At 39.4% G+C, this 14,262-nt stretch overlaps 1 protein-coding gene across 1 annotated transcript; it reads right to left on the bottom strand.

Moving 5' to 3' along the window:
- Nucleotides 1–5,709: 5,709 nt before the first annotated feature.
- LOC121380184 (neuronal acetylcholine receptor subunit alpha-7-like) lies at nucleotides 5,710–11,053 on the bottom strand. The gene is made up of 4 exons (XM_041508993.1): nucleotides 10,982–11,053; nucleotides 10,124–10,269; nucleotides 9,006–9,160; nucleotides 5,710–6,349 (listed from the first exon to the last, which is right to left on the bottom strand). Exons 1-4 carry the CDS (start codon nucleotides 11,025–11,027, stop codon nucleotides 5,983–5,985), a joined length of 714 nt encoding a protein of 237 aa, XP_041364927.1. The 5' UTR covers nucleotides 11,028–11,053; the 3' UTR covers nucleotides 5,710–5,982.
- Between the last annotated feature and the right edge of the window lie 3,209 nt (nucleotides 11,054–14,262).

Below are 14,262 nucleotides of genomic sequence, written 5' to 3'. Positions count from 1 at the left end.
CTAACGGCCACTCGTGTATTATTCTCTATATTACCTTACCTACGGCTGAGACGGAAGGAAGGAAGAAAATGTTTTCTTTAACGACGCACTCAACACATTTTATTTACAGTTATATGGCGTCGGACATATAGTTAAGAACCACACAGATACTGAGAGAGGAAACCCGCTGTCGCCACTGCATGAGCTACTCTTTTCGATTAGCAGCAAGGGATCTTTTATATGCACAATCCCACAAACAGGATAGTACATACCACGGCCTTTGATATACCAGTCGTGGTGCACTGGCTGGAACGAGAAATAGCCCAATGGACCCACCGACGGGAATCGATCCTAGATCGATCGCGCATCAGGCGAACGCTGTACCACTGAGCTACGTCCCGCTCACGGCTGAGACAGCGTCAATTTTTCTCACAAACTGTATTAAGCTTTAGAGCAATAAACTGTTGTTTACCTGTTACACTAATGGATGTTCAACACAATTTATATGGAAATAGTAATTTAGGGGCATGTGTTAAGAATTATAGGTAGTACTAAACCAAATAACTTCCGGCTGTATTAAAGTTCGAGGTGCACGGAACTTTTGATAGAGAAGTGAACACCACAAGTCCTGTGATTGGTGATAAATGTGAGTGTGTTGGTTGTAAAAAATAATATGCAATTTTATTTCATCTAGTACCACTGAGTCAAGTAGCATTGTGCTTGAAACATGTATGGGGTACCTGTAAAAACAGTACTCGAATTTTGTGCGGAACTAAGGTAGTCATAGACGCTACCCGTTATTTCAGAAATGAGCAGCTTGACCCCCCCCCCCCCCTCCCTTTTTCTGATTCACTTTAAAGGTAAGGGGTGGTAGTATTTATATCGTGGCGTTTATGTCGATTGATACGCTGCAGGTAGGCATTTTAGCCACACCTGTTACTATTGTCGTCTATGGAATTTGATTTGGTAGTATACACCCTATAGCAAGCAAAGGCTTTAGACGGGTGTGATCATGATTCACCGGAAAATACATTGGAAAAAAAAAAGAAAGAAGAAAAGCTGCTTGGAGCAGAGGAGGATTTCGACCATCAACCCCCCATCACCTCCCCCCCCCCCCCCATCTACACCACCCCTGTAATTTCATTGATAACTATTTTTTAAAATATGTATGACATTTTGAATTTGACAAAGGACTGCCTGATATTTGCAATTATTTACTACATAGTCCTTGTAAACATAGTCCTTTGTGCTCCTGTGGAGAGGTGCTTCAATACGGGTGTGACGGATCATGCTCTTATTTTTTTTCGCCTGTGGCGATGTTAATGGTTTTAGAGGGCTGTATGCAGCGTGGTTACGTAATACCCCCGTCCCAATATGCACTTAAGACCAGGTGGGCACTTTGTTACGTAATACCTCCGCGCGACCGTACCCCCTAATACATACCCAGACCAGGTGTGGAGGCCATGTGGCCAGTAGTTATGTAACACCTCCGCGAGTTCTGTTTTACGACCTTGTATTCCTAGCGGAATGGCGATAGCTAGTCTGACCATCTAAGAAAAAAATGTCGTCTTGGTCGCTGTGGAAAAATCATATGATAGGGGGAGTACCGCGATGTGCCCCCAGGCGATATTCGGCTTTTGTAATAAATAGCTAGGATTTTAGATTTATCGGGGAGAAACATATTGGAAGGCTTCCGGGGAACGTGTCCGTTTGGACTTGGTAAATATATATTTCTGCTCTGTTGTATAACCTTGATGTGATTGATGTGACTTTAAATATTTTAATACTGTATGATACCAATATTATTTAGACAGTGTTTCCGGTAATCTGACGAAGTAAACTGTAGGCTTCACTGTTCTAAAATTATTAAAGCTTAACCAGTCATCCTAGAGGACCTAGGTAAACTGTAGGTTATTGTCTTTATTGTGATAGGTACCAGTATTAATTCTGTATTACAAGGTTACTGAATGAGTAGTTAAGGGTTAATTAAAAATTAACCAGTTAGGAATAGAGTTGTAATTCCTTTATTAATTAAGTTCCCCTGGAAGCGTTTCTCAATTATCACACGTGTGTGTGTTGTATCACGGTGAAGTGATTAGAATATTGTGTAAACTAGACACCTAGTGATTAACTAATTAAGTGATTAGTTCCGGGTTGTTATTATTATTGTTGTTGTAAGTAATTAACTGCGGCAAATATATTTGTCAGCGTAAGGTTAATACAGATTCCAAAGTGTATTGTGTTTTGTTGTGTTTTCTAGTGAACTAACGTGCTATATTATATATACTTTATATAAGATCTTATCTCTGATATACCTAGAGCCGAGCCACTCGGGTATCGAACTGCCCGATACAGAGAGATCTAATAGATATACAGTTAGGAGAGATATTTGGATAATCGTGTTTTATTCAGTTACGGGTATTATAGGATCCCCGTGACAGGAGTAAAAATTGGGGCGCTCGTCCCGGATCTGAAACGGGACATGCATGTTTAAATAGTATTGTTTGTAAATGGGGGCTTTATAAATAATTTTTACAAATTTACTAGAAGTAGCAACGTTGTTCACTAGAAAATTAATTAATAATAAGTGCGTCATATCTAAACATGGATAAGAATTTGCTGGATAGGCCTACGCTCAGTGTAATGGAGATTAAGCGAGCACGTAAGGCCGAATTAGTTGAAATCGCGGGTGAGCGAGAAATTGATTTAACATCAGCTAAAACCTTAGATGATATAAAGACAATTATTATCCAGGAAGTTTTTGGTGATAGGCCTGTTATGGAAGACAGTGAGATTGTTCCAGAGATAGAGATAAATGAGTTAAGTGTGGAACAACAATTAGCTTTTAAAAAACTTAAGCACGAAAGAGAAGAACGTGCATTAGACAGAGAGAGAGAGAGAGAAGATAGATAGAGGGATAGAGAGAGAGAGAGAGAGAGAGAGAGAGAGAGAGAGAGAGAGAGAGAGAGAGAGAGAGAGAGAGAGAGAGAGAGAGAGAGAGAGAGAGAGAGAGAGAGAGAGAGAGAGAGAGAAAGAAAGAAAGAAAGAGAAGAGGGGGATAGAGAAGATAGAGAGAGGGAGAGAGAGAGAGGGAGAGAGAAAGAGAAGAGAGGGGTAGAGAAGAGAGAGAGAGAGGGGGATAGAGAATTCCAGTTAGCAAAATTAAAAGTGGAACATGAGTTAAAATTGAATACTGAAGAAGTTAGACGAGAAGAAGGAAATGGGTTTAACATGTCGGAGTGTGACGGTACATGCTCTTAATTTCTTTTCGCCTGTGGTGATATTAATTGTTTTAGAGGACCGTGTGCAGTTCCAAATGCACTTAGCCCAGATGGGCAACTTGTTACGTGATACCTTTGCGCGACGGTCGCCGAGCGTCTAATACACACCCAGCGCATGTGTGGAGGCCATGTGGCCAGTAGTTACGTAATAACTCCGGTAGTGCTGTTTATGGCCAGGGGATTGCTCGCGGAATGGCGACAACAAGTCTGACGATCAGAGAAAGATATGCCGTCTTGGTCGCTGTGGAAACTCACTTGATACGTGAGGTACCGCCTTGTACCCCTAGGCGATACTGAGAGTTTTGAATAAATAGCTAGGGTTTTAGAAATATCGGGGGGAAACATAGGAAGGCTTCCAGGGAACGTTCGTCCGTTTGGACTTGGTAAATATCATTTCTGCTCTGTTGTATAACCTTGATGTGATTGATGTGACTTTAAATATTTTAATACTGTATTATACCAATATTATTTAGACGGTGCTGCCGGTCACCTGACGCAGTAAACTGTAGGCTCACTGTCTAAATATATATAAAGTTTATTCAGTCATCCCAGAGGACCTAGGTAAACTGTAGGTTATTGTCTTTATTGTGATAGGTACCAGTATTAATTCTGTGTTACAAGGTTACTGAATGAGTAGTTAAAGGTTAATTAAAAATTAACCAGTTAGGAATAGAGTTGTAATTCCTTTATTAATTAAGTTCTCCTGGAAGCGTTTCTCAATTATCACACGTGTGTGTGTTAGCGTTTCTTAATTATCATACGTTATTGAACGAGTAGTAAGGGTTAATTAAAAATTAACCAGTTAGGAATAGAGTTGTAATTCCTTTATTAATTAAGTTCTCCTGGAAGCGTTTCTCAATTATCACACGTGTGGGTGTTGTGTCACGGTGAAGTGATTAGCATATTGTGTAAACTAGACACCTAGAGATTAACTAATTAAGTGATCAGTTCTGGGTTGTTATTATTTGTTGTTGTTACTTAACTACTGCGGCTGTACATTTGTCAGCGTAGGTTAATACAGATTCCAAAGTGTATTGTGTTTTTGTTGTGTTGTCTAGTGAACTAAACGTGCTATAATAATATATACTTTATATAAGATCTTATCTCTGATCATACCTAGAGACGAGCCACAGCGGGTATAACTGCCTGTTACAGAGAGATCTAATAGATATACAGTTAGGAGAGATGTTTGGACAATCGTGTTTCATTCAGTTACGGGTATTATAGGATCCCCGTGACAGTTGACGACAGGCGTGCGTGGGCAGTAGCGTAGCTAGAATATTGGGAGGCACACATACTACTGTTTATGAATCGTTTTATTGGGGGGAAATAAAAATGCTTAAGAAATTATGTTAAAACTTGCATAGCTAGGATAATGTCAGAATGACCAACTGTTTGATATCCAATAGCCGATATAAATATAATCAATACTCTCTAGCGGTGTTGGTAAGAAAAACCCCTAAACTACCCGCCCCCCCCCCCCCCTAAAAAAAAAAATTTATAATAATAATAATAAAAATAAAAATAATAAAAAACCCCCACAAAAAACAAAACAAAAAACAAAACAAAACTACAACCCTCCACTTTAAAACATTTTAAACAGATACAATATCCCATGCCCCTAATGAAAAAATGCATGTTTCTTCAGAAAATCAAATGTCAGAATTACCAAATGTTTGACATCCAATATGTGATGTCAGTTAGTCAATATGTTCTAATAGTGTCGTTAAACAAAATAAACTTAAACAAACGTTGACATTGGGAGCATTCATAAGCATAACAACACAAAAAGAAATGACATTCATTAGCTTTTAAGGGGTTAAACTGCATAATGCATGGACTAAAACTATCAATGACCATCACAAATAACCGTAGACCCAATAAAATGCAATGGCTGTCACCTTTAAAATTTATATCTTCTTTCATTTTGAGAGAGAGAGAGAGAGAGAGAGAGAGAGAGAGAGAGAGAGAGAGAGAGAGAGAGAGAGAGAGAGAGAGAGAGAGAGAGAGAGAGAGAGAGTGAAAGGCGTTTCTGGTCACATCAGATACATATATTTTGCGATTAAAAAGACTAGCCTATGGGCTATATAGGGTCTCTTGCACACTCCCCCACAACTCTACTAAATTATGTTTTTTTTAGAAGCCCTAATATGTCCTGAATACGGAAATAACTGGTAATTGTGAAAACACTGGGATCCTCTACTCATTTGTCACCAGTGTTTGAAGGTACCCTAAAGACTTTTTCGTTGACGTCTGGCCATAATCGGTACCCTCTAATTCTTGTGCACTAAAATGCCCACAGATGCGTAAGTGGCAAGTATTATATATCAAATCAAAGGAAATGAACTTCTGTAGGTCGTTCCTGTTGCTCCATGTCGATATTACGTTCCTATAAGTTTGTATGTTTGAAACAACAACAACATCAACAACAACAAATCATGAAGCAAACTTCGTGAGAGTCTGTTTAATGACTAAAGGTCAATTCATACTTTGAATACCGACCTCATGCAAAACTGAAATTTAGTTTTTTATTAGGTAAACGAAAAAGCGTTAAAATTTAATATGAACTGTGTTAAAATTATGGAAAAATGAGGATTAGGTTTGAACAGAAGCAGGACTGGGCGAGTCAACTACTCGCCGACAAGAGTCGGCGGTGAAGTAGGAATATAGCTTTAGGTTATCTCGATTGTTCGTGGCAAAAGTAGGCTACTCCAAAGAACATTTATTTTCGACTGTTATTAGCCGGTTTCTTGCGAAGTCGTATCGTGACGTCGACGTGAGGAAAGGGTTCTGGACAGCAGGAGTAGTACACTACATCACGTCGAATTCTCGTCTCCATTAACTCCCAGCGGCGGTTCAGCACGTAGTTGGAAAGATCTATCTGCTCAGAATGAGTTTGCAAATCCACCTGAAAGCCGTTGTACATCCATGATATGAATTTCAAATGACACACAAGGTCACCTTCAGCGTCGTCGTCATCCTCCTCTGGGGGTGTGCACGTGCTGCGGAAACGAGTTGGTGTGACGGTTAATATAGTCCCATCGTATCCTACCTGTGCTTTCACATCCATGGTCTTTCGTGTTTCTATACTGTAAATAGAAGAGGAAGAAAAAACACCCCTGATGTCAACATATATAATCAAAGCATTATATAGTCCGAGTACTATACCGTTCAAGTGCGCGACAGACATGTAAACGGTTATAATGGCTCTTACAGCCAGAGATCAGTATATAGTGTAAACAGGGAATTGCTGCCTACCCGGTGGGTAGGAACTTATTTCCACACAACTACAACAATAACTATGTTTGACGTTAAATACTATTACATTGATAATTATTTTCGAGTTCGCCAATAACAAATATTTCACATATTAACCACTAATACATACACTACAGGAAGAAACCCGACACCCCCCGTCAATAATGCCCCCATTAAATACATAGGTGCTAACGGGTTTCTTCCTGTAGTGTGTGTGTATTAGTGATTAATATGTCATATATTGGTTTTCAGCGAATTGGAAAATGTTCATTGTAAAGACATTTAATGTCAAACATAGAGATATTGTTGTATTAGAGCGGAAATCGTTGCCTACCCGGTGATATGCAGCCTTTCCATGTTTTCGCTATATCTCTGACGACAGATAGCGATCATATCCGTCCAAATGTCCGTCTTAGTGTAGTAGAGTTGTTATGTCCTGATTTTAAATTGACCTCACAATGTTACAGATAATCTGTGCCAAGTTTCATTGATAGTATTGCCTTGGCCACTGAGCTAATACAATGTATTTGTGATTAGACGCATTTCTTTTCTTTTTTTTTGTTCAGTATATTCATATTTTTTCAAAAATAATAATTAATATATACCAGCAACACATAAATAGTCATTATTATGGAGCTACTATTCTATAGCTTGCACTTTTAAATGTGATACAGAGTAAGAAATAGTTAGTTGTTTGGCGGCCATTTTGAATTGTGACGTCACTACAATACATGTATGTCACAACTCTACTACACTATCTAGCTCTTGAATGGCAGAATACTCACGCTAAGCACTATACTGAACTTTGACTTTTGTCCCATTGGACGAGATGTAGTCTACTTTAAAAGTAGAACGTTCGCTTGAAGTGCGATGGATCGCAAGATCGACATCCCTCGATGGATTCTAGTTTGTGTTCGTATTATATTGTATGATGTCCCATAGGATGTATTGATACTTTATCGAAATAGTTAATTAATAAATCTCTTGTGACATCACACAAAACTCGTCAGCTCAAACATATTTAAGTGGATATTCCCATTGAAACAAACATTCTGAGATACTGCTAAAGCAATATATGTTCACTACTGAGCCCCATTACATTTTTGTCTCTCTTTAGTTCAAGGGCCATAACTCTGTCAAAAATGGATAAATTCTATTTTACAGAATTATGGGCCTTGAATAAATTCCCATGAAAGTCTTTACTGATCTGTAACTCTCTCCGATAAAACCAAACGTAAAACTTCAGATCATTATTTCGAGGTATTGCGAAAACAAAATGTCCGGAAAACTATACGTGGGACAAACGGACAGTAAGCAGACAGACGGACAGTAAGCAGACAAACAGACAGTAAGCAGACAAACGGACGGTAAGCAGACAAACGGAAAGAAGGCTGGAGACGGAAAGAAGGCTGGAGACAAAACCTATCTTCATTCATTTAATTCAACTTATTTTCGTGCTTATAGCCAATTAAAGTTCAAGCACGCTGTCCTGGGCACACACCTCAGCTATCTGGGCTGTCTGGCCAGGACAGTGGGTTAGTTGATAGTTGGTTAGTGGTTAGTGAGAGAGAAGAGGGTGTAGTGGCCTTACACCTACCCATTGAGCCCTTAAGAACTCGTTCTGGATTGGAGCCGGTACCGAGCTGCGAACCCTGTACCTACCAGCCTGTAGACCGATGGCTGTAAATAACGTTTAATCGAAAAAAGATGTTAAAATATGCTTAAAACTGGAGATATGTAAGAAATAGAATAATACATTCGTATCCGTTAAATACCATGTATCTCACAACTCATTGTTTGAAAACGTATCAAACTCGCTTTTGCCTGTTAGATTATTTTAAAACAACTCGTTGTAAGATAAATGGTATCTAACGGCCACTCATGTATTATCTCTATGTATACGACGAGAATCGAGTTGTAAGAACGCTAACACTAGCAACAGTATGGACAGTCGTAGAATTCGAGGGACCGGTTAATTGCCCAACTCCGTCGTGACAGTTGGTAACCTGACCCTAGCATAATGATTGAAATGGAAATGTTTTATTTAACGACGCACTCAACACATTTTATTTACGATTATATGGCGTCAGACACATGGTTAAGGACCACACAGATATTGAGAGAGGAAACCCGCTTTTGCCACTTTATGGACTCTCTTTCTGATTAGCAGCAAGGGATCTTTTATATGCACCATCCCACAGACAGGATAGCACATAACACGGTCCTTTGATATACCAGTCGTGATGCACTGGCTGTGACGAGAAATAGTCTAATGGGCCCATCGACGGGGATCGATCCCAGACCGACCGCGCATCTAGCGAGCGCTGTACCACTGGGTTACGTCCCGCCCCACAAGCATAATGAAGGACATAATTAAGAATGTACAAAAAGTACTGGGCACTGTTTTACGAAGCGATCGTAGCGCTAAGATCACCTTGAAAGGAAAGAAAAAACCCAAAACAAAAACTTTGACCATTTGGCACTCACCTGTTAGACACTGCGACGTCCGGAACCCACAAGCGATCAAAGGGAAGCTGAATACTGGAGATGCCCCCGAATGACGTCATATGCCAAGAAAATCTTCTGTCGGTCCAGCGCATGTCTACCCACATGAAGGTGTCAATGAATCCTTCCTCCATATTCTGTAAAAGTTAAAGTCCCTTTTAGGGGCGAGACGTAGCCCAGTGGTAAAACTCTCGCTTGGTGCGCTGTCGATCTGGGATTGATTCTCCGTCAATGGGCCCCATTGGGCTATTTCTTGTTCGAGCCAGTGCACCACGACTGGTATATCAAAGGCCGTGGTATGTGCTATCCTGTCTGTGGGATGGTGCATATAAAAAAGTACCTTGCTACTAATAGAAAATTGTAGCGGGTTTCCTCTCTAATACTATATGTCAGAATTACCAAATGTTTGACATCCAATAGCCGATGATTAATAAATCAATGTGCTCTAGTGGTGTCATTAAATAAAACAAACTTTAACTTTGTTTAAATATATCACTAGAGCACATTAATATATTAATCATCGGGGATCGGATGTCAAATATTTGATAAGTTTTACATAAATCTGTCGGCAAATAGTTGATTCGTAAACATAATCCTCTTTTTTCAGTCAATTCAGTATGATTTTAACACAGTTCATATTAAATTAAATGTTTTTTAGTTTACATAATAAAAACATAAAAATTCACTTGCGCATAAGGTCGGCAATCATAGTGTGAACTGACCTTTAGAGATAAAACCCGCTACGTTCCATCAGTAGCAAGGGATCTGTTACACGCACCATCCCACAAACAAGATAGTACATACCACGGTCTTTGAATTACCACTGGCTGGAACGAAAAATAACCTAACGGGCCCACGGACGGGGATCGATCCGAGACCGATCAAGCGAGCGCTTTACGACTGGGTTACGTCCAGCCCACATATTCTGTAAAAGAGAACACTTATCTTGGTAATGTAAAATGTAGCGGGTTTCCTCTTGAACACGAAGTCAAAATTACTAAATGCTTGACATCCAATAGCCGATGTGCTCTAGTAGTGTTGTTAAACAAAATAAACTTTTCATTGTTGATATAATATATAGCAAATACACATTTACTCACCACTTCCATTACTTGTAGCAAGGACAAACCCAAAGTAACATTGACGGTCGAGCTCTCGTTCGCCATGGGGATGGTGGGGGGATGTTCTAGCGCCAGCAGTGTACCGTACAGTCTGTCGTACATCTGTCCGTTCACTGACGACAGCACTGACGGACAAAGAAAAACAAAGTTTTATTTAACGACGCACTCAGCACATTTTATTTACGGTTATATGGCGTCAGACATATGGTTAAGGACCACACGGATATTGACAGAGGAAACCCGCTGTCGCCACTTCATGGGCTACTCTTTTCGATTAGCAGCAAGGGATCCATTATATGCACCATCCCACAGACAGGGTAGTACATACCACGGCCTTTGGTATACCAGTCGTGGTGCAATGGCTGGAACGATAAATAGCCCAATGGGTTCACCGACGGGGATCGATCCCAGACCGACCGCGCATCGAGCGAACGCTTTACCACTGGGCTACGTCCGGCCCCTGACGGACAAAGTCAGAAGAAAGGAATATATTATATTTGACAATACCGTTTGACAGCACAGTTTAAATAACGACTAAATAACATTTAAATAAAACTCGCTATCTACGAAAATATATCTGATCATTATGCATTACGGATTACGTATACGCATGCGGATAATTGGTAAACGGAATTTGTGCCTTATTCTGAAATTCCTAACATCATCAATTAAAAATAATAAGAAGCTTAAAGAAAAAAAACCCATAAAAAAATCACAAAAAACCAACAGCAACAAAGGAACACAGACGTAAATAATAGAAAACAAAACCCTGAGTTGAATATGGTTATAGGCAACTCATAGGTTACATGGTAACAGTGTTATAAACAATGATCTTACTTATTGTACTGAACAAGGAAATCAGTAACATAAAGTTGACAGCCATATTCGTTCACCAACAGATGTCCTGTGTAAATATTTTACTCTGTACAGAACTGACAGTTTTGACAAAATTACCCTTTATTAAACGCCAACATACATCCTGTGTTGTCCAAAAGGTTATTTAAATATTATTAATTCTTAATAACACGATCACTTCCGCTTGGGGAATAAACATTCTCATTTTGTGTTACCCGTGGCGCTTCAGCAAATTTCATGGTAAAAAAGCAATATTGTAGCTAGCACCTTCATATACTAGTATATTACAAAAAAAAGTTGATTATATTCTGTTTTGCGTACACACACACGCACGCACACACACACACACACACACACACACACACACACACACACGCGCGCGCACGTATCTATATATGCATGTATTTATTACCCATATGGTTAAAAATACATTGGTACATATTAAAGTGATACGCCCCACTAGAACGCCAAGTCGGAAGGTAACACTTCGACATTACACGATGTTGTCATCGATTGGTGCACTACAACCATACAACAAGTTACAGGAACGTCAACAAAACGAGCTGAGTGACATAAATTAAGATCATTATGGGTAATAAATAGGATATCAAACTCGCTACCATTTCGTATCATGTTTATGTCCCTTGTGAAATAATTTTCATTGTCACTCACTAAAGATCGTGACAACTGAAAATTATTTCACTCGGACATAAACGATACGAAATGGTAGCGAGTTTAATATCCTATTTATTACCCATATGGTCCACAATAAACGGTTACATTAATATAATATTTTCCTAAGCTGTATCTGTATGGCCTGGGTCACAACAGTACCTTGAAAACTGTTACGACACACTACTGACGTCACGAGTCGCCATAGCAGCTTCATGTTTTGCAACAGTCGCGGCTTCTGAAATGACATCATGCCACGTCACTGTAACTGACATCTCGGAATGTTATTAACGTCGATTGTGAAGTGATTACAATACTATTTAACGTTTTTTTTTCTTTTCGAATTGATAGTTTGTGGATAATACATAATTTATAACATTCGCAGGAGTTCCATACAAAATGTATTAAACTCCTTTGGGAACCGTTTTATCCCTCTATCTCTCGCTCGGGGATTAAAATATTTCCCAAACTCGTTTTATAAATTCCATATAGCACTTCCGCTCATTACACACACACGCACGCACGCACATAAACAAGTGCACACACACGCATGCATATTCAACACATACATACATACATACATACACAAACATACACACATACAAACATACACACGCAAACACACATACACTATAACATTCGCAGGAGTACCATAAAACATTATGAAACTCGTTTGGGAATATTTGTATACCCCTCGCTCTCGCTCGGGGAATAAAATAATTCCCAAACTCATTTTATACATTTTATATAGCACTCCCGCTCATGCAATAATACACACACGCACACACACACACACACACACGCGCACACACACACGACACACACATACACACATACACGCACACGCACACACACACACGCACACACACACACGCGCACACACACACGACACACACATACACACATACACGCACACGCACATACACACACGCACACGCACGCACACACACATGCACACGCACATACATACACACACACGACACACACACACACACGCACACACACACACACACAGACACACACAAACACACACACACACACAGACACACACACACACACACACGACACACACACACACAGACACACACACACACACAGACACACACACACACACAGAGACACACACACACACACACACACGACACACACAGACACACACACACACACGACACACACACACAGACACACACACACACACACGACACACATAGAGAGAGACACACACACACACGACACACACACACACACACACACACGACACACACAGAGAGAGAGACACACACACACACACATAAATATACACACACGCGCGCGCGCACACACACACACACGCGCGCACACAGACATACACACACAAACACACACATGAATGACCTGTGATGATTAATGAATTTTTAACGACACCCCAGCACAAAAATACATCGACTACTGGGTGTCAACCCGAGATAAATGCAAAAATGAAGGCTGAAACATCTACACGCAGCGTTTTTATCAACATAATAGACGTCATGAATATAAATACGGCCACCCCTCGCCCTAATAGTCGGGTCCCATGTCTTAAAAAAGTGCTTATTTATCGAAGTACGATCATTTCTTTAGAATTATTCCAAACACACTTGAATAAAAAAAAGTATGTTGGCCATCTGAGAAATTACGTTATGGGGATCAAAATGAGAAGAAAAAAAAAAGAAGAAAAAAAAAAAAATAGTATACGGAATTAGGATTGTATTGAAAATACATTGTATCTAAATATAATAGAGTGTCACAAATTATGTTTGCATCTATTTTTGTGCGATAATTTCTTTAGGATTTTATTCAACATATTTTTCCAACCAAATTTAAATATGCTGAATCCAAATACATGTGTTGACCATTTGAAAAATAATGCTTATGTAGTCAAAATAACAAAAACAAACAAAAAACGCTTTTATACAACGCATTTTCAACACGATAATAATATGCAACCGTTCATATTACGAAACCCCTAAATGCGAATTTTCAGATGGACAGCAAACCTATATTAGAATAGAAAAACAAAACATCTATGTTTCCAAACAAGGTAGATACAAATGTGTTTACAGGCATCGAAAGTCGAGGCAACCGTCTACACGAAATTTAGGGATAATGATTTTACGATCTCAGATAGGGAATTGTATTTTTTATAAATGTATTTTAAATAGTTAAAAGGAAAAAAATGTGTGCCTAAATCTACATGTTAACATCAGTTTTTGGAAGATTTTATGTCTGTACCTATCATATACAGGCGTGGAACTAACATTTTAGGGCGTGGGGGTGGGGGTGGGGTAGGGGCAATATCAATGTAATGGGAATCGATTGGTTAATATAAGTTTGGATTTGTAGGTGATAAAAATATTGATATAAATTATATATTGATAAAAAAATTAGAGGATTGATATTTTAGGTCCTTATTTTGCATAGGCCTGGAGGGGTCAGGGTATGCGTTACCTCCCCCCCGCCACACACACCCCGCGACCCACCCACCCCACCCCCGTTGAAAGGAATCTAAATACAAGAATATAGATCTACATATAGCTCATAATTCTCCATGTTATTAGAAACTATTTTATTAC

The sequence above is a fragment of the Gigantopelta aegis genome, chromosome 8, assembly GCF_016097555.1.
Source record: "Gigantopelta aegis isolate Gae_Host chromosome 8, Gae_host_genome, whole genome shotgun sequence".
In the NCBI taxonomy this organism is placed as follows: domain Eukaryota; kingdom Metazoa; phylum Mollusca; class Gastropoda; order Neomphalida; family Peltospiridae; genus Gigantopelta; species Gigantopelta aegis.
This window is presented reverse-complemented; position numbering and strand designations above follow the sequence as displayed.